Source organism: Corticium candelabrum, chromosome 5, assembly GCF_963422355.1.
Source record: "Corticium candelabrum chromosome 5, ooCorCand1.1, whole genome shotgun sequence".
NCBI lineage: Eukaryota > Metazoa > Porifera > Homoscleromorpha > Homosclerophorida > Plakinidae > Corticium > Corticium candelabrum.
Genome location: NC_085089.1, coordinates 2,763,410 through 2,783,610, shown reverse-complemented (window position 1 = coordinate 2,783,610; position 20,201 = coordinate 2,763,410). Strand labels below are relative to the sequence as shown.

General features: G+C 40.2%; 4 protein-coding genes across 5 annotated transcripts; 2 read left to right on the top strand and 2 right to left on the bottom strand.

Annotated features, from left to right (window-relative positions):
• Nucleotides 1–53: 53 nt before the first annotated feature.
• LOC134179804 (N6-adenosine-methyltransferase subunit METTL3-like) lies at nucleotides 54–3,824 on the bottom strand. Its single transcript, XM_062646765.1, has 2 exons — nucleotides 2,423–3,824; nucleotides 54–485 (listed from the first exon to the last, which is right to left on the bottom strand). Exons 1-2 carry the CDS (start codon nucleotides 3,819–3,821, stop codon nucleotides 217–219), a joined length of 1,668 nt encoding a protein of 555 aa, XP_062502749.1. The 5' UTR covers nucleotides 3,822–3,824; the 3' UTR covers nucleotides 54–216.
• A 39-nt stretch (nucleotides 3,825–3,863) lies between these two features.
• On the top strand, nucleotides 3,864–10,227 carry LOC134180520 (E3 ubiquitin-protein ligase RFWD3-like). 2 transcript variants are annotated; one of them, XM_062647696.1, is made up of 12 exons: nucleotides 3,864–3,966; nucleotides 4,037–4,167; nucleotides 4,231–4,322; nucleotides 4,990–5,128; nucleotides 5,191–5,315; nucleotides 6,729–6,936; nucleotides 8,413–8,573; nucleotides 8,644–8,823; nucleotides 8,894–8,988; nucleotides 9,058–9,149; nucleotides 9,213–9,410; nucleotides 9,972–10,227. In XM_062647696.1, the coding sequence occupies exons 1-12, from the start codon at nucleotides 3,873–3,875 to the stop codon at nucleotides 10,122–10,124; spliced, it is 1,668 nt and encodes a 555-aa protein (XP_062503680.1). In that variant the 5' UTR covers nucleotides 3,864–3,872; the 3' UTR covers nucleotides 10,125–10,227. The 2 variants fall into 2 exon arrangements, with proteins under 2 accessions (XP_062503680.1, XP_062503679.1); XM_062647695.1 differs by having other exon boundaries at nucleotides 8,894–9,149.
• Nucleotides 10,228–10,278: 51 nt separating this feature from the next.
• Nucleotides 10,279–18,730, top strand: LOC134180522 (elongation factor 1-gamma-A-like). The gene is made up of 9 exons (XM_062647697.1): nucleotides 10,279–10,327; nucleotides 10,401–10,559; nucleotides 13,633–13,696; nucleotides 13,765–13,907; nucleotides 16,576–16,719; nucleotides 16,821–16,950; nucleotides 17,016–17,244; nucleotides 18,112–18,409; nucleotides 18,471–18,730. Exons 1-9 carry the CDS (start codon nucleotides 10,319–10,321, stop codon nucleotides 18,621–18,623), a joined length of 1,329 nt encoding a protein of 442 aa, XP_062503681.1. The 5' UTR covers nucleotides 10,279–10,318; the 3' UTR covers nucleotides 18,624–18,730.
• LOC134180523 (tubulin delta chain-like) lies at nucleotides 18,469–20,201 on the bottom strand. Its single transcript, XM_062647698.1, has one exon. The coding sequence runs from the start codon at nucleotides 20,032–20,034 to the stop codon at nucleotides 18,727–18,729; it is 1,308 nt and encodes a 435-aa protein (XP_062503682.1). The 5' UTR covers nucleotides 20,035–20,201; the 3' UTR covers nucleotides 18,469–18,726.

Below are 20,201 nucleotides of genomic sequence, written 5' to 3'. Positions count from 1 at the left end.
TTAACGCGCGCTAAGGTAGTGATTACATTGACTAACTCAATGTGCAGCCCGGGTTTTTCAGAGCAGATATTCATCTTCCTCTTGTATCTTGGATATATAAACTACAAGTGCTAAAAAGAACTGCAGCATATAGAAAGTAATTCAGTATGATTCAAAACAAGCATAGACATACAATTCAGTCTAAGCAAAGACAAGTAACGGTTGCTATATAATCTACTAAGTCTTCACGCAGTTTCCATCAGGATACCTCTCTCTATACCTAACAACCATATCAGGATCAAGTAAGTGAACTCCTTGGAGCTGATTTCCAAGGGTAACCCAGTTGGGTTGGACATTATGATGACGACCAAACAGTTCGATCTTCCTATGGCCTGGTGCAAGCCTCTCGATAACGCCATAAATCTCATCTGGTTTATGACTTGTGTCTCTCACTTCTGCAACTAGCACATCACAATCCAGTCCAACATTAAAGTTCGAAACATCACCTAAAATATGTCACAAACTCAGTCAGTGTCATGTATTTGTTAATTAAAATGAATTATACTGCAAGGACATGTAGCATGAAACATCGAGGCTTGCTAGTTCAAATTAATAGACTATTATTACACCTCACTTCCTACAAAACCACAGCAGCCACATGAGTACAAGCATTTAGACAGTACCAACAGAATATGTAACAGTCCCAATGATTTGGTCCATTGCAATCTCTAAAGGTGCCTAATTACAAGCCCTATACATAATTACCTACAATGGTCCAGCTTCACGTATATAACGTTTGTAATCTGCCAGCAATTCAGCCTTCAGTCATCACTAATAAATTTCATGTTTGCTAGACTTCTAATCTATATGAAAATCGGATTGAAAATCACCACGTGCATTTAGATATTGCATTTGTCTACCAATGCTTTACGTGAATTGTTCAAGTTTTCTTGACATATAACAACATTAGTAAAGAACACCGGTAATCAACAATTAATCTATCTTTGTTGTAAACAATACATTGCGAGTGTTCAAACTGCATAACAATAGGTGTTAAATGTTTGCTCTTTGTCCACTCTAATAAACATCAATGTATTTGAAAGCCTCTTTTTAGTTCTGTCATTCAGACCTAGTAGTGACAAAACTGCCAATTGCTTGATCTTTCAATAAAATTGATCATATGGTCATTGCTGCACCCAATGTTTTTGTATAACATCTCAAACACATTTGATTGACTGATTTGCATTCTGTTCTCACTAAAATAACAGACGCTACTACAAACACAATACACACAGCCACGCATATATGCAGCAGCAATTTCATGTCATTATTTTGACATTTTCCAAATTCACTTGCACATGCACTGAAATATAACTTAGTAGCTAGCTATCTACTATTTTAGTATTGGTTAGGCAGATCAGAAATATTGACTGTTGTATATCATTTAACTAATAATTCCAAGTTGCTCATAATATAATTAATGTATAGTAAAAGTCCCAACAGGCACGACTGAGTTTCTTTTACTGCCAGTAACAAATTGTGTTGTAGGCTGGGGGTGACTCATTGCAATACACAGCCAAAACACAATCCAAAAGCTATAATATATTGACATCACCAAGTGCAGCTTGCCCTTATTGACGTACGTACCTCCCAGTTCATTAAAACAGCCATTGCTGCCAAAAAATAAAACTTGCACTGTTTTGTAAAAAAATACTCATTAGCCAACACCCTGTAGGTGTATGTCTAGCCCAACCCATCATAATCAATGTGGGTTAGGCTGTTGTTGCTAGAATACTGTATAAGCACACCCGTTTCCATCAGAAGACACCCGACTGTTGTGTTTGGATATGTTGCTCTGCCTATATCATTATCATCCCAAGCGTTACAAGCTTTGCCACTGAAGGTAAAATGTAAGAAAAAGAGTTAGAAGCATAAGGATTGCAGCTAAGACCTCAGAAATAGCCAACATAAAATACATAAACCATTTCAAAGAACCCCACATAGACATGGAATTCCATCCTACTGGTAGTTAGACTTGAGACAGTGCAACCGCCGCCTCCTCTCATTTTCTGGATTGCCCTCATTGTGTTCATTGAAGCAGCATCTCTAATGATGCCACCAAATGTGCTGTTACTGCACATAAGCAACTTTAATTAAAAACATAATCAAAACCAATAAAACAATGAATGTTCATAGTCCCCTAAAATCATTTACCAAAAATGCTGTTTGTTAGCAAGAGTTAAAATAAAATAAAAACATTGGTCTAGTCTTAATCTATAATACTATACATTTTGAGTGCAAAACTTAATTAAAATAGTTATTTATCCATATCACTAAATTCCCCTTATCTAGTCATAATCTACACAAACCCATTCTCGTTCGAGATGTGCAAGTGCATTATAAAGCTTTAACTTATTTCTTTACATGAAGTATTATAATGTACCTTTTTGCCCAATCAGACAGTGTTCCTTAGCATGGTTCAGCCAGTGACCAGTTCTTCCCGTTCTAATAAGCCTCTGTAGCTGGTTAGTTTTGACCCAAATTAGCTCATCAACCATACGATAGCCCCATATTTCAAGAAGCTCTCTACCCAGCTCCATAGCTCTACCAGTGACCCAAAGAAATATATAACCATTATCTTGCAATGAGGGAATTGCCATTTTCCTCATTTCATCATCCGACATAGTGCCATAAGGCAGCTCCATGTGAATATCCCATGGTGGGTCAGCCATAACAACAGAAAATTTCCCCAACACGCTGTAATCTAATGTCCGTATATCACACTGTACCCACTGAGCAGGCATCATCTTCATTACACCTTCTGAACTTGTATTCAATTTAGCAACACCAGTGGCTTTAGTAAGTTTTTTAGTTTCCTTTAGATCGTCAGTGTCAATTTTGTAGTGGATATATTTACAAGTCTCCATGTGAAAACAAGTGTTGAGAAAAGAGCAATCGCCCAGTGACACATCAGTGTGAAGACCAATAATTTTCCTAAAATGGACTTTGTTGCAGGCCCTTCTTGTTCCCTGCTGTCTGGCACACTCCTCTTTTGTCCCAAAAGTGCAGAACTCTCTCACCTTCGTTCCTCCCTCCGACCGAAACTTCTCTAGCATACGTTGCTCTTTCACAGATGGCGTGTTCAGTAACTCAATAATTTCTACACCGTATTTTTGATTTTCTGATTCTCTAGCAGATGGAACAGACAGTAAAACATCTATGTATGCATCTAGGTTCACAAGTTGCCCATCCCTCATTCTTCCCAGCTTTAGCTGTTGCTTCTTACTTTTACCCTGTGCTTGAATTTTCTTGCTTTTTACAATACAACCAGATTCTTTGATCATCTCCTCCAGTTTACTTCTTGGAGTGCTGCAGTCCATGATTGCAGTAATTCTCTTTTCATCCACAGAAAGCAACTTTAGATCATCACCGACCGTCTTATCCAAAATAACCAATTCTTGAGCGCAAAGCTTTCGCAAGACACCACACACAACCACAGAACTGACTCGTTCCAGTCCAGGAATAGACATTACAGCCTCTACAACCTGACTTGAAGTAAATGGGGCCCCTACTGTCAAATTCAACTCCACCACCTTCTCCCACACAGACTTCTCAACATCTCCACCAAAGGAGACCTCTTCATCGTTCTGACCGCCAGATACTCGTTCTGACAGAGCAGCTAGTTCCTCCAAAATTGCTCCAACTCCAGCAGCGCCATCTTTCGGTTGCAGAAAATCCTGCCCAGACCAATTGCGCCTTCTTTCACGTCTTACTTTCAAATGATCGCGAAGTAGATCCCTGTGACGTTTCACGAGATGCAACTGTACCCACAAATTGCTCATGGTTTTATCTAATGCGCATGCGTTAAAAACAACTATCCCAAACCAATTTGGATGGGAGTGTTTCTGACATCTCCTGCGATTGAGCCAGAGTTGCAAGAAGTAGAAGTAATTGCTGAGTCGTTTTCTGCTGGCGAAATAGAAATAGGTCAGAGCTTGTCTCAACATATTTTTCTTTGTGAAGTAGTCTAGAGCGACATTTATTTATGTTGAAATAGACGACGAAATACAACTAGCAGAAGCATATAGTGCTTCAGAAGCTCAGACAATCGTCGAGCAGCAAGATACGATGGTCGAGCCAGAATCCAAGCGAGCTCGACATGAACGGTCTAGCGAGGATGTTGACGACGTCAGTTTTTCTGCTAGTGCTGAACATAGTTCTTGATTTTTTAAAAGTGCGTGTGTTGTATAGGGAAAAATTTGTACTATTTGTTTTGAGTCGTGGTCAAACTCTGGGAGGCATCAGTTGTGTTCTTTGAAATGTGGACATCTCTTTGGCTTGAGGTGTGAAGTTTGTGGACAAGTTATAGTACTGTACAGTTACTATTGTATGCTAAAGTATCAGGAACTTTCAAGAACAGGTAGCACACTGGTAGGGCTGGTGGAGCAGCCCGGGGGGGGGAGGGGGGCAGGTGCATGAGCCATGCCCTACCCAACATATATTTTGACAATGTGTGGGACTTACACCGACAGGATTTTGTCGAGAACTTCCGGAAGTATTGGTTCAAGTGATTAAATAAATTAGCTATTTTTATGTTTACTGTGGGCGGGGCTTTGCCACTCAAGACCTGGCCCACCCAACATCTGGAGGGCTCCATCGGCCCTAGCTGGTACAGAAACAGTGCATCTATAATTAAGGTACGTGTAGGGTAATGTAGGATCAGTTGCTAAGGGTAACATTTGACAGTGATCTACGTTCTCATATTTGGGAAGGTAGATTGTGCTTGTCAAGTGTGTGCTCACAAGAGTTTAACACTCATTTTCTATGGTAGTTATTTTGGAGTATGAAGTGACATACGGTACTTTACTTCTTTAGTGAGACTCATGCATTTTACATCGTTTGGGTTGATTTGGACTAATTGAGTGAGTTTACTTTCTATTTATACTACAGAACACTCACACTTGGGGCTTCCCTGTACCCAACAACTAAAACTGTTACTTAATTTGATAGCTGCATCCAACGCTGGTTGGATGGATGCCACAATAGGTGTCCTCAGTGTAATGCCAGAGCAAAGAAATCTCACATCCGTAAACTGTATGCCACTTCTTTGGTCGCTGTAGACTCATCTGAGAAAGATAACGCTTTGAAGGTATCACTGTTTTTGTAATATTGGTATCTTCTTGGAAGTTGTAATGGTCTTTGTATGTGAAGCAATTGCAAGATGAAAGATCGGCAAGACTACAAGCTGAAAACAATCAGGCACAAGTACTGTTGGATTGCCAAATAGCTAAGTCAGAGGTAGAAAGCCTGAAGAGAACACTTTCTGATATAGAAAGGTAAATCTATATTATGTATATATGAATGTGTATATTGTGTACACACACCACACACACACACACACACACACACACACACACACACACACACACACACACACACACACACACACACACACACACCACACCACACACACACACACACACACACACACACACACACACACACACAAACACATGCACAGACGCACGAACGTGCACGCACATGCATGCACGCACTCACACACACACACACACACACACACACACACACACACACACACACACACACACACACGCACACACAGAGTGAAGGACAGCCTTTCATTTGTGTTCAACTCAATTAGTGTAAAGAATATAAAGAATCCATGCATGTAATTGTGATTTATGTCTGACCTCGGCTCTCAATGAACAACTGCTGTAGACGTACTTTAATAAATGCTGCTGGCCTTGAGTGGTTTGCAGGCATATTATTGTTGGTTAGTTGTATAGTTATGTTACTCTTCTATTGCTAAAAGTGTAATCACATTCAACATCTCGTGCTTTTTGTAACTATAATCTAATACCCTGTTTACACTGGCACGTTTGAACGGGTCGGACCGTGCCAGCTTGGTGCTACCCAGTCCAACGTGCGGGTTTAAACATGACCGGGCCAAGTTGGGAGCGGCTGGAGTGGGCTGACTCAGCCCGTTTAATTTAAGTGAGCTGCCTCGGTGCAGTTTGGTCACGTAGTGTAAATGCGAGTAGGCTAGATGGCTCGGTTGAATCGATGAAACATGCGCAGATGTATTATTCCCGGATATGGCGTGGTCTGACGATGAAAGTCTGTATCTGATTTCGTTGTGGGAGACGAGAGTCAGCTCATCATCACAAGCAGTAGTGCTTCCTTTTTTCTAGACTGATAGCGATTCCAAAACATGACTTTTGCACAATAGCTGCCAGCTCTTGTGCCACTTCACCTGCCACACTCTATTCGGTTTTTTGAACAAGAGCACACACAAAGCAACTCCTCTAGCGTCCAAGTTTTATGTATTAAGACACATGACAGTCATGTGATTATGAAACACGCCTATCTGGCTCGTTCACAACCTCGCGGTGTAAATGCGTGCTGGCTCGGTCAACAATTCACACCCTGCTGGAATACTCGAATGGGGTGGTCAGTCCTCATTTGTCTTGTCATTGTAAACGAGATATAAGAGGCTTTCTTGTGTGAACAGTGCATGACACCCTAATGTGACCATGCACATGTACTTACTCATTTTAAGAAGAAACACTTCCATTATTCATTCTCAGCTAGTGGCACATGACTTAAAGCTTTTAGCCACTCATTTTTAAGTTTTAGGGATTAATTTTCATGCAGATTTGATGACAAGGACAGTCTTTGTGATGTGCATTTTGTTTATCATTAAATAGCTTTTAAAGCTTCATGTTTAGGCTTTCACAAACTAGCCCTGCTTTGTCACAACGCAGTCGAAGTTATTTGCCTGGAACAGATGAGCCTTCAAGCTACTCTTATCAACTGCAGTCATCGTGTGTTGTGTCAGAGACGGGAGGTGTTAGGTTATTAGGTTGCTCTCCAGGGCAGTCGATGTTTGCTGCATCAAAGAAGTTAGCATCACAATCTGGATATGGCATTTTAAAGGTATGATTCTATTACTAAACTTAGTGCTTGGTGTCTGTTTAGTGTACCACAAAACCACATGTCTGTCAGTGACAGGGTACTGCAGTTTGGCTGTTTATTGTTACTGTTATTGTAAGTTAGTTACATTAGTGCTAGTTTTTGATAGATCAGAGGATGGCAGTGTAGTCATTCATAATAATAAGAAATTTACTTTGCTTTACTGTTTTACTGTTTGTCAGTCTGTGACTCTGCTTGTCTGTCTGTATGTGTTTGTCTGTCTCTTTCTTTCTGTCTATTTATTGATTATACTCTAGAACAGTAGAAGAGTAAAGCTTTTATTATTATTATTATTATATGAGTTGTGAGTAGTAGAGTCTGATATCAACAAATAACTCGCGCTGTCTATTTGTCTGTCTGTCTGTCTGTCTGTCTGTTCATCCGTCTGTTTGGCTGTCATTTGCAACTATAGTGCAACTTTGACAACTTTATATGTGAGAGAGACATTCAACATTTTGTTCCCTGATTGTTTAAACTTATGCTTAAATCTTGTGTAAAGTTAGTGATTGTCATTTGTAGAGTAGCTAGGCTTTCAAATATAGCAATCTGTCTGTCTGTCTGTTTGTCTGTCATCTTTGTTCATTAGAATGCAAATCTGCGTAGCATTACTATCACTAAATCTATAGTTCCAAAAACATACTCTGAATGTCTGGCTGTCTGTCTGTTTGTCTGTCTTCTATCTGTCTGTTTGTTTGTGTGTATGTCTGTTTGTTTGTGTGTATGCCTGTTTGTTTGTGTGTATGTCTGTTTGTCTGTTATGTTTTTATGTCTGTCTGTTTGTCTATTTTTGTTTCAATACATTTTAAGCACAATTACAATACTAAATATACACTAATCCTTGTGTCTGTCTCAAAGTTAGAAAGGCTAAAACCATATATGCCATTTACATCAAACACAAAGAGTCTTAATCAACTACCATAAACTACGACTAAACTGTATGTAATTAACTAACTAGTGCACGCTACATTGTACATCCAAATCTTAGCTTATTTATCTATTTATTTGTATCTGTCTGTCTGTCTATCTGTCTGTCTAATTATGTGTGTTCATAACAGTTATCAACTCTACAACAATCCTAAACGTTTTTGTTGTCTGTCTGTGTGTCTGACTGTTTGCTATCTGTCTCTCCAATAAATAATTTCAAACATGACTACTATTTACAGACTAAATGAAATAGGCAGTGACCATCTGTTGGTCTCTTTGTCTATCTCTTTCTATGTTTGTCTGTTTGTCTGTCTGTCTTTGTATGTAATATGTATGTATGTATGTCTGTTTGTTTGTCTGTCTGCTTGTGTACGTGTCTGTCTGCCTGTGTCTTTCTTTGTATGTCTTTTTGTATGTTTGTTTGTTTGCATGTTTATCTATGTGTTGTGATCGTTAAATTTCTGTTTTGCACGCGATAAACTATTGTGTTATGCTTTGTTATGTGTGTTTGTGCAGATTAGTATTATGGATACCAGTCATCGAGAATATGTAGAAATTCACTCTAAACTTTTGAAAGATCTTCATTTCAACCCATGTGGAGACAGGTTGTTGTTGACTTGCTCTCTTGACAAAACATTAAAAATAACAAACCTTCATACCAATACGATAGTACAAAGGTGACTGTTAAGCATTGATAAGTAAGTACCCATGATATTTGTGATTCTAAAGCCAATATTGTTGTGTTAGTTACACAACTCCCTATCCTGTTTGGTCTTGCTCATGGAGTAAAGATGACAGTAACAGCATCTTTTGTGGTCTTCAAAATGGACAAGTTTTTGGGTTTGACATTCGAAGAACTTCTGGACCAGTCACTGAATTAGATGCATTGAGAAATCCTTGCCCTGTCATCTCCTGTGCTAGTCTAAGGTTGGCTTGTCTTTTTAATTAATACGCAATTTTCTTGTAGTTTTGTGTTGATTAACACTTGTTGTACCAGTGGTTCCAATGTAATGTTTGCAACTTATGGAGATGTTGGTTTATGGTATGAGGAGAGCAGCATGTGGCAGTTTCACTCTCTATTTAAACCTTCAGGTTTATTTGTTCCGTTGCTACGAGTAGTATGGGTATTATATCACATAGCTAATTATTGTTTTATGAAAGGTCCCATTACCTCTATGGACTTTCATCCACCATCTCTTTATACCATGTTGTCTCTCCGGTTACCCAAAGAAAACAACAGAAGCCAACATTTGGTTTACCTTAGCTGATTTGGGGTATTGAATTTTGATTATTGTTTACACAAGCTTATTGTGCAGCTTAGGCAACTGGAAACTAGTGAAGACGATAACATTCATGTAGGAACTCCAGTTATGAAGTATGGTCATGGTTCAACTTGGCTTCAGCTGGAGGGAAGCGTACATTCTACATTGATGACTAGGTCTAGAGTTTTTGCAGTTGCTGAGAGTGAGGGTGAGAGACTGTTGGCTGCAGCTGGGGATGAACCAACGAACACGGTAGGTACTAAGGTAGTAGGCATTTGTTCAATTTACATAGGCATTTGTTAATCTGTTGTGGTATGTGTGGTGTGATGTGCTGTGTGCAAATGCATGCATCTTGTTTGTTTGCATGCCATGCATGTAGTCAGGTGTGGTTCAGGTAGGTACTCAGTCTGGCGAGGTGGTTATAAATTAAAATCAAGTAATTAATATCAAATTAATTTAGAATTAGCTGTTTTACATCATCAACGTTAATCACGTTTTTACATTGTGTGTTAGTTAGTTTTATTTTTAATGAGGTAATAGGTAATTTAGTGATATTTCTTCGTGTACACATATCACAAATTGATATATTATCTAAGGTGTCATATGTTTGATAAGTATAGTGCTGTCTTCTTTTAGGAGTTTCCAGCCAACCTGGAAACTTGCCTTGCCTGAGTATTTGCCTTGTGTGTGTGTGTGTGTGTGTGTGTGTGTGTGTGTGTGTGTGTGTGTGTGTGTGTGTGTGTGTGTGCTTGTTTTGCAATGTCATCTTTTGGGTCTTTGTGAATAGTTACTTGGATATTTGTGTTCTAATAGGTTTTTGTGTGGGATGTACACTCTGGCCGAGTTAAACAGCAGCTACCTCCGTGTAGGTCACCTGTATTGGACATTCAACCATACACTATAGACAACTCTGATTTCCTTGCTACTTTGACTGATCATCAGCTCAGTGTCTATAGATGGCGGTAGCATTTATATGTATATAGTCAATCTTTAATAAATTTTGGTAATTGTACGTATATAGACTAGATTTATTTGTTCTACGTCTAGAGACTAGATTTATTTGAAATTATCTGGCGTTTGCGCGCAATGGTTTGGTTTACAAGGGTAATTAATTTGGAGCATACGGGGTACGCTACTCTCCTCGGACTCGCCACTACGCGATGGCCGGCGTGAGTTTTGTTCGGCGCCATCCGAACTTTGTCTTGCAATCTTGCTGATATAGACTCTGTCTTTGACTTTCAGACTTTGTATACTTATCCAAATAACTTTCGTGCTTACAAGATTCTTATTGCTGCTCAATATAGCGGCGAGGATGTTCGAGTTGTTAGTGAACCACCAGAGTTCGTTCTCGGCGAGACGAACAAGACAGCGAAATTTTTAGAGAAGTTTCCCCTTGGCAAGGTAGGAGAAAGTGATCTGGATTTGTTCGTTCTGTGAAAGTGCATGGTGTGAATTAGTAGTGTTAGCTTCGATTCAGTGGTCACGTTTCTGTTTTTACAACCTTTAATAGATGTGAAAAGGGACTTCTAGCTGCTGTTTGTGTTCTGTTGCTGTAAGTTTATTAATGTTTTAACTACTGAATTTTTAGTTGGCAAATTATAATTAGAGATATTGTTCAAATTAATGGAGAAACTTCAAAAGTAAACTCTAGTTTTGGTTTCCCATATATTTCTGTGTCTCAGAGCTGATGTTATCATAAGTGTTTGATAGCAATGTGACTATAGTTTTTCCTAGAGGCATGCTTTATATTAGAAGTATTACACTAGAGACGAGTATAGTTTGACAACATGACACAGATAACACTCACAATGCTAGGGAGAATGCCACTTAGGTGTCAAACACTGATGCTGACACAGTATCATTTACAACACCATTTGATGAGCAAAGGTGACTAGAACTAGCCACTAGGCGAATGCTCATTACCATTGTATAGCATGAATGAAAACGACTGGCTTCTTCTACTTATGGTGCAGTGTATTAAAATGTTTAGAAGGGTTTGGGAAGCCAGCGAGAGATGCAAATGGAAATAGGTGGGACCTACTGTCCAAAGACACAGAGAGTAAGAAGAGTATTACAATCTGCTTGCATTTCAGTGACTTTGTTTGCCACAGGCAGTCATATCTGTGTACACTCCATAGTAGCTTCTCTTCTGTATTTCATTTCCAGATATTTTACTCACCTATTTGATCTCTGATTTGTCGACAAACAGCACATACTTCCAGCAAACACTGGAGTTGAACTTGAGTCAACTTAAACGTTGATGATACTGCGATGATGCTGATGACGCTTAAGCAATGATATGCAAGAGTTTAGAATATGATACTCGGCTGCTTTAGCATTTTCGCCAGCGTTTTTGCTAATGTCCTTGCCAGTGTTGAGAGTGTCTTTTGTGTCATATTATAAACCAGACTTAAAGGACGGTACATGATTCTTGTAAGTAGTAGTTGTAAATGAGAGAACACTCATAAACACCCGTGGCACATTAGCCTTGACACTAGGCCTTCCTTCGCTTTCGGTGGTCGTTCTACGCGAGGATAGCAACAGGCGGTATTACGTGATGTTGTCTCTGTAAAGTGAAGGGAGGCCTAGTAACTCTATGTTATGCGATATACTAGTTTGTCACCTGACCTATTTTGCAAATGATGATTGGTGGGTTGTAAATCACAGTTGAGTTACTTCCTAATTATTTCCTCTGAAACATGCGGAGATCAGTAAACAATCGCCCACCTCACCGATGTCATTTAGTGTGCTACAACAGCTTGTGTGTCAGACGTGTACGGACCGAATAATATTGTTTAGGCACGTTTGTAGGTTGCAAACAGTTCCAGTGTTCTCCCTACGTTGCAGCGAGTGAAGGTATCTCTTTTTAGTCGCGTGCAGCAATTTCTTTGGGAGTAGCTTGAGGCTGACATCAGCCACGTAGAAATTTCACGTGGAGTTGCAATGGCTTTGATTGATTCCGGGAGTGCGATGATAGTTTAAGACAAAAGTGTACATGTACAGTAGCGTAATTGCTATTGCGTAGTCTTTTAGTCAACGACGAAAGAGGACAGAGTCTGCCTGTTGTCTTTTTGCGTGCGACATGGCCGTACAGTCTTTGTGCTCGTTTCTCTACCCTAACTAAACAGTAAGCAGCATTGCAAAGGCCAGCATGCATAGTTAATGACTGCATTTCGCGCCTTTCTGTTCCAACACCTTTGGTATGACGGCATACCCTGCTGTAAATGAAAACACACCTGATATGTTTTTGTAAATTTAAATTTATTAATTTTTGTCTATTTATTGTCATTATCATTTAATTAATCATTAGCTTGTTGCCAGAATGTAATGCACATGCGTTATCATACTTTCGTTGAGCCATTGCTATTATCTTTAGTTAATTCTAGAGATCGATGTACGTGCATGGGGAATACTGTGACGCGACATGTCTGTACATGTAGCGACCGGATCCAGAAGAAAGCAGCAGAAAGCAACATCAACAGTTCCTACAAATCTTTCTTGCAAGACAACGTCGGTCGTTTATCATCAGTCTTACTTACACCTATAAATCGTATACTCTTGCGTGGAGTGGGCTTGCTAGTTATCCACGTTATTTCTCGATTCTGTAACGCTCTTGCATCACTTGCAGTTAACAATTGAGGTGGACGCGATTATCATGCTTTCGTTGAGCCGTACGTTGCTAGTATCTTTCATTCCTAGCATCTTTCGTTCCGATGATAATTCGTTGTAGCTAGTTATATAAAGATTGATCTCATACGTCTCCTAGAAATACTGTGAAGCGACATGTAGTGACTGGATTCTGAAGAAAGCGGCGTGAGCATTTCCTACGAACCTTTATTGCATGAGGCTGCCATCATCAGTTCTAGCGGATGACATGTTTTGTCGTGCAAAGGTGCATGCATGCATGGTCCCATGGGACCGTCACTTGGCTTATTGAAGAAAGATGAATTCGTTTGTTTTGCGATTCTTCTGTAAAAAAGTAACAGACACATTACAACTCTAGCCTGAAATTTACTCTGTGCTTCTCAGTTTGATGACGGTTTGACCATAATGGAGATATGACATCTCGGCTTTCTGTCATAATGCGCGGGATTGTTACGTCACCCATTTTTGGTGTCCCAAAGAACTGCTGATTGGCTGAACAAATTCCCAAGAGTGATTCACACCGACAAGCTAGTGTTACGTCACCAATTTTGTATCCCAAAAGGACTGCTGATTGGCTCAACAAACTCCCTGAGCATGACACATGCTTATAACGTATAAATATAGGTACATAGGTAATGACATACGGACAGACAGACTGGAAGTCAGTTCAGCTCGTTTAGAGTGAGCTTCTCGCAAAGCAGTCCTCCACTCATTGTGGTGTCCTTCCTTTACGCTCGTAGCTTAATTATTTACGTTTACTGTTTGTTGTTGTTTACTGTTGTTTATGACTTGTCTATTTATTTGTTATATGTGTTTGTCATTTTTCAAGGTTCCTGCATTCGAGACAGCAGATGAGACTGCAATATATGAAACTAACGCAATAGCTTACTATGGTATTACAGTTGATACAGTTGTATGATGCGTTAGTGCATAATCTCATTGTTATCTTGTGCCTTTGCAGTGGCTGGAGAACAGTTGCATGGCAAAACAAAGGTCGAGGCTGCTCAAATACTACAGTTTGTGAATGTTGCTGACCAGGAGATACTTCCTTCGGCGTGCACGTGGGTATTTCCAACATATGGTATCATGCACTACAACAAGCAGGCAAGTTGATTGGTCAGTCTGTTCAAGTCAATGCATTTTACTGAGGAAGGGTGTGCACAAAAGCGATTTTGGGAGTGTTATGTTTAGTGGACTGCTATGTTTATGGCACTGCTATTTCTTAATGCACTCATAATCTAATTCTTGACCTAGAGGCTTAACTTTACAAAGAGTTGGGGTACTGTACATATTTGTGGAAGATTGAAATTCCATTTATTTGCATTTGTGCAAAGCATTAGTAGAATGTAAAGTCGTTGGACCAGGATTAATGAGTAAGGCCACATGTACTTAGTTGAGTAGAGTTTGTTTATGCACTACTGTATCTGCCAATTTGTAATATGTTGAGATGTATTTAATTAAGTTCTTAGTATGCAGAAGGGCAGCAAGACCTCATGATAGTCTCAAGACATTGCAGTAGCTAATTAGGAGGTTGCGTTAGACCATGACGCTGGGAGCTTAATTCTAGGCTTTTTAGATGTAGTTTTCGGGAAATTTTCTTCTAAAACCTCAAACTGAGGTTGCTGCACTGCGGTTTCGGTAAAATTCGGCAAGCACCCTCTCACTTTGAGCCAGATCGGAGTTTCTAAGTGACCAGACAGCACACGCCACGTTCCCGTATGTTGCATTTGCCGTAGTCACGTCTTTCTCTCAGAGTAACCAAACCCACTCAGTTTACAGTGAGCACCAAAATTTTGTATTTAAAGCCTACACTGCTGCTGTACCTGTCAATCAACGCCGAAATAGCAAGTTTTACAGTACAGTCGTGTGTCATTTATCCGACATTCACTTATCCCGACATTCACTTACCCAGACATTCACTTATCCAACACACCGATTGCCCATCAGGTCAAGCTTGCCACGTGAGTGATGATATGACAGATAATGCATCCTGCATAATATATTATTATTATTATTTACAATCAATCATGAAAAGTATAATTTTTATTTCTAGATCAATAAGGCATTAGGTTTGTTTAAAATCACATCTACATTCAGTATACCTAATGTGGAAAATGCAGTATAATATGAACAATAGTTGAGTTGGTAGCAGCTTCAGTTATCCAACATATTCACTTATCCAACATATTCACTTATCCAACAGGGTCCGGTCTCAAGGGAGTCAGATAAGTGACACACGACTGTAGTTTTGTCTATTGATCTTTGCGCATGCGCAACATGTGAACAGCATTTGAAGGGCTTACTTGTAGTTAAAACCGATTTTCTTGCCGAGACACTTGAACGTATGTTACGTGCAATAGCTACGACGCAAAGGCTACCTCACTTGAGATCGGCTCAAGTGCGCATGTCTGACCGTGACCCTGCATCTTTAATATGGCATGATTACAAGGCCAAACAAACAAGTCAAGTTTGGGCAACCCAGCCGACCATATTCCCAAAGGATTTCTTGCTGTGATATTTCCCAATGGATTTTTTGCTCTGACATTCGTTACTTATAGCTACAGTAGCCTTGTCGTGCAAATGCAGACGCCCTGCTTTGTTGAAGTCAACTAAAAATTTTAGGTAACTACTTGTTCAGGTAGTATGCCTGCCGTATGCATCACAGTAACGGAGGGTCCACACTGTTTGTAGATTAGCTGATAGCCGGATGCTGGACAGCTTATTGGTGGAAGTGTGTGGGATGTCAAACGCCTACTACGTTGAACACCTGCATGCAAAGCTGAAGCGTGAAACCGATTCTAGGTGGCTCTGTCTAAGACGACATAGGGCTTCATATAGAATTTGAAAGACATTTTTTTGTTCTTGTGCAGTTAGAAGCAAGTGTAGATGTTGAAACAACTACTGATCAACCTCACTTTGTAACAGACGTGCTGATGTCATTAGCATGGACTTATGTCCGGAAACATCTTTAAGAAAATATATAACCCGACCGACCAACGAACCGTATTTTTGAGGGAATGTTATCCAAACTTGGACAATTTTTGTGGTTTGGCCTAATCACTTATTTAACACAGGGTTCTCGCTACAGTGTGACAGCATGGCGCTGCGCCCCGCTCCAGTAGGAGTGCGCCCTTCTCAGAAACGGTAGATAGGAATGTTTGAAAATTCCATATTACAGTACTGAAACACAATACTATATTACTTAGTAGAATAAAGGTGACTTTAGTCACAAATCCAGGCTCTTGCAAAGAATGCGGGATAATAGCCTTGCTCCAGACGTGTACACTACACTGTCTTGTGTTGATTGCAGTCCTGGATGTGCTACCATTGATAGTGGTCCCGGATGCTCTTTCTGCGACACCAAAAACACACCTCTTGTCCGAGAAGTGTAGCGCCTAGAATCTACTCTAGACTTTGTTTCGTCCATGGAACTTGCGCATGCGCAACCTTTGAATATCGCTAAGAAGGGCTTAGTGGCGATCAAAGTTGATTTCCTTGCCAGGGCACTTGAACGTACGTTACATGCAATAGCTATGACGCAAAATATACCTCACTGGAGATCGGCTCAAGTGCGCATGTCCGACTTGGACCGTGCAACTGTAGAGAGCAGACTGCATGCGTCATGGACCCACCCATCCTGCCACGCTCCCAAACTCTAGCGAGAACCCTGCAACAGTGTATGTAGCATCAGCATATGGTTAATAATGCTGTCGTTTTTTGCATTTGCATGTTACTACAGATGACAGTATAGTAAGTTCAGATGTCTTTTTAGAATACAGACAAGGCCAAGGAGGACATTTGCACTATCCTCCGTGTGTTAAACAAGCATTTGGAAACGAGAACGTTCCTTGTTGGGGAGAGAGTTACTCTGGCCGATATTGCAGTCGCTTGCACTTTATTGATGCTCTATCAACAGGTATGGTAAATGATACTTACTATTACATGTGTAACTTCCATCTATTTATAACCTGATATTGGATATTATCTGCTAATTGATGTGTTCTATGCATGTTTTAGGTGCTGGAGCCTGCATTTAGAGCTCCATTTGGAAATGTCAATCGTTGGTTTACAACTTGCATCAATCAGCCTCAGTTCGTCAGTGTTATTGGCAAAGTTGAGCTTTGCACTAAAATGGCTCAGTTTGACGGTTTCTAATTTCACAGCAACTATACTGGGTATGGTTGCATAAAAACGTAACGTTCTCTGTTGTAGCCAAGAAGTTTGCTCAACTTCAGCCAAAGAAGGATGACAAAAAGAAAGAGAAAGAAGAGAAAAAAGCAGGAAAGGAAATGAAACAAGCTGTGAAAGAAGCGAAAAAAGAAGCAAAACAGACAGCAAAAGCTGCGAAAAAGGAAAAGCCGAAGGATGACGATGATGAGGGAGAAGACGATGTACCTCGGGAATCATCTTCAAAAGACCCGTTTGCTGATCTGCCACAAAGGTATGGTATATGTGCATGTAAGTGTGTGACTTGAAATAATTGTTCTCTGTTATTTCAGTTAAAATGACTAAACAAATGTAGCTATCGATTACACATTGTAATTTTGCCCATTCTTCAATACCACACGTAGTGTAGGTGTAATACAGGGAGAGTAATTTGTGATTATCAAGTTGCAAGAGTTGCTATCTACAGCTTATAAAAGTATCCTTTCTGTAGTTAGTTAGTGAGTAATACCTGTACAAGGAGTATTGCTGTGAATGAGGAAATTCTGTAGTTGTTTGTTTTTATGGCCCGACATTCAAAATGTCAGCTTGCAATTTTGCTTTTTTTAACAAGGTATCCTCATGTTGCTTATAATATCAGTAGCCTACACAAATGTGATCTCCTGTAAGGGTACAATGTAACAGGAATATAGGAGTGATACCATATGCAAGTTTTCATTTTAATTTCATGTTCAAATGAATATTTACTTACATAAATCTAAAGTGTCTAACAGCTGGCTATTACAACCACTTTATTGCATTTTAAAGTTTCCAGCTAATTTGCCAAATATGGAAGTTTTGATGAAATTATTTGCCGTCACCAAATTGGTTTCATTCTCGTTATGGTATGATGCAATGTGATGTTAGGAAGGAGTTTAGTTTGATTGATCTGCATCCTGGGGTAATGTGACATAAGCACAGTCAAAATGATATAGGCCATGGTTAAATGTGCTTGAAGTTTGAGGTTTTCTGTTGCACGTGTTTATAATAGGAGCATTCTTGTCATTCCATTTTTCAGTTTAGCAGCACAATAATTTGCCAGTAATTTACATAGCAAACTGAGCCACTGATTGTTGATTTGCACTGATTCAGTTACTGTTTTTAGTCCGTTTGTTTTGGACGAGTTCAAACGCTGCTATTCCAACAATGATACGCTTACCGTGGCAATTCCTTTCTTTTGGGACAAATTCGATCCGGAAGGCTACTCCATCTGGTATAGTGAATACAAATATCCCGAGGAATTAAAGAGGATCTTCATGACATGCAACCTCGTCGGCGGAATGTTCCAACGTCTTGACAAACTGCACAAACACGCATTTGCTAGTGTTGTCATATTTGGTGAAGACGACAACAACTCAATATCTGGTATCTGGGTCTTTCGAGGGCATCAGCTAGTTTTTGAGGTTTGATGAGCTACTGCTTTATTATGACATGCGTACTTACATGCCGGTGTTTGTGCTGCAGTTGAACGAAAACTGGCAAATAGATTCACCTTCATATAGCTGGAAACGACTAGACCCAACCAGTGAAGAACATCGCAAAATGATCAATGAGTACTTTGCTTGGGAAGGTGATTTTGGTGGTAAGAAATTGAACCAGGGAAAGATCTTCAAGTGAACGAACATTTAGTGAGGTAGAGGAAAGACTGGAGATAACCAGTTCAGGTTTGTCAGCTGGAACTTTATCCCAGATTTATTAATAAATGACATTCTGTTTTGAGTCAAGTTTCCGACAGTTTACGATAATCATGCATCACTTGTTCTAATTGTAGAAAGCTTGCCTCAAAGTCATCTCTCGTAACTCCGTAAGTCTCGTATTGATGGAGATACGCGTGCGAGGTAAACATCCTCCACGATCTGCGTACAATGTTGTCTAGCCCGTTGATGCTACCCTGACTGTTGGACAAGAGCGTAGCACATTTGTCATAACCCAGAAACGTTCTCCTGTCTCGTAAAACGTGAAGTCGAGGTGATGAAGACTGTTGAACATAGAGCCTTGGATCTGCGAGGGTTGAGGTATCAACCTGATGAACATCTTTACCTCGTAGAATCAGCATGTTTTGAAGGGTTTTCACCGGTTTGTGTGCATGATCTTCTGGTGGAAATGATGCAGACAATGTCGTCGACCAGTCAATCTCCTCGTCAACGACTGTGTTTGTAATCAGCATTTGATATATACGTTTCAACAGTCCAGGCCATGCTGTCACCGTGTGGCTAAGAGAAGTAGGTCTAATAATAGGGGCAGTTTTAAATTGAAAAAGTTTGAATGCTGGATGGCTGCACAAATAATAAGGAATGTCGACGACCAGACGATGTAACGGCATGTCCTTTGATACGGGCTTCCACACTGATGATAAAATGTGAGCGGCCACTGTGTTGATCTCATTAATACCAACATTTTCTATACCCAGCCGGTGATTGCAGATTCTATGAAGCTGATCGTTTTCTAATATTGCGATGCCATCAGACAACTCGTAGAGATGAGAAAGGGTCAAGACTGCATTGTAATCCTGCACGATGACCTCACCTGATGAATACGGCCACACTGTCTGATGCATTAGAGATGCATGTTGATATTCGTCTCGAACTTGTTCACTGATTGCCACCCCTAAACCCGACCCCGTTCCTCCTGCAAGACCTGAGATCATCAAGAACCCATCCAACATGTCACACTTCTCCACCTGCCGTTGCAAGATATCATGTAATGAGTCCTTGTCTGTCGTGGAATAGCCAACATAACCCTGAGCCCAATTATTTCCTGATCCAGATCTTTTGCTGAATTTGAGTGCTCGAGGAAATTTCCACTTCCCACCTCGTTTCACCTCCTGCTCAGCATGAATGATCGCTTTCTTCTCCATATCGATTCTGATTGCTCGTGCAGATGGAACGTGACCGTCTTCATCATCAAAGAACGTACTGGTCTTGCATTCCACTGCGTTGTCCTTGTCAAGGCTTGTAAACAGAGTGTCTAGAAACTTCGTTCCAAGTTGGTTCCCACACTGACCTACCAGTAAGGAAACAGTTGCCATGGTGAAAGGTAGATTGGTTAGTTCAGGTGATAAATAGTCGATGGTACGGAGGAGCTGAAAGTGTGTCTTATGATAATCCGGGATAGCTATAATCTCGCGTAGCCAGACTCCTCCCGCCTCAATCAGATGGCGCGACTTTGATAATCCGCTTGCAAGTAGCTGGAGCT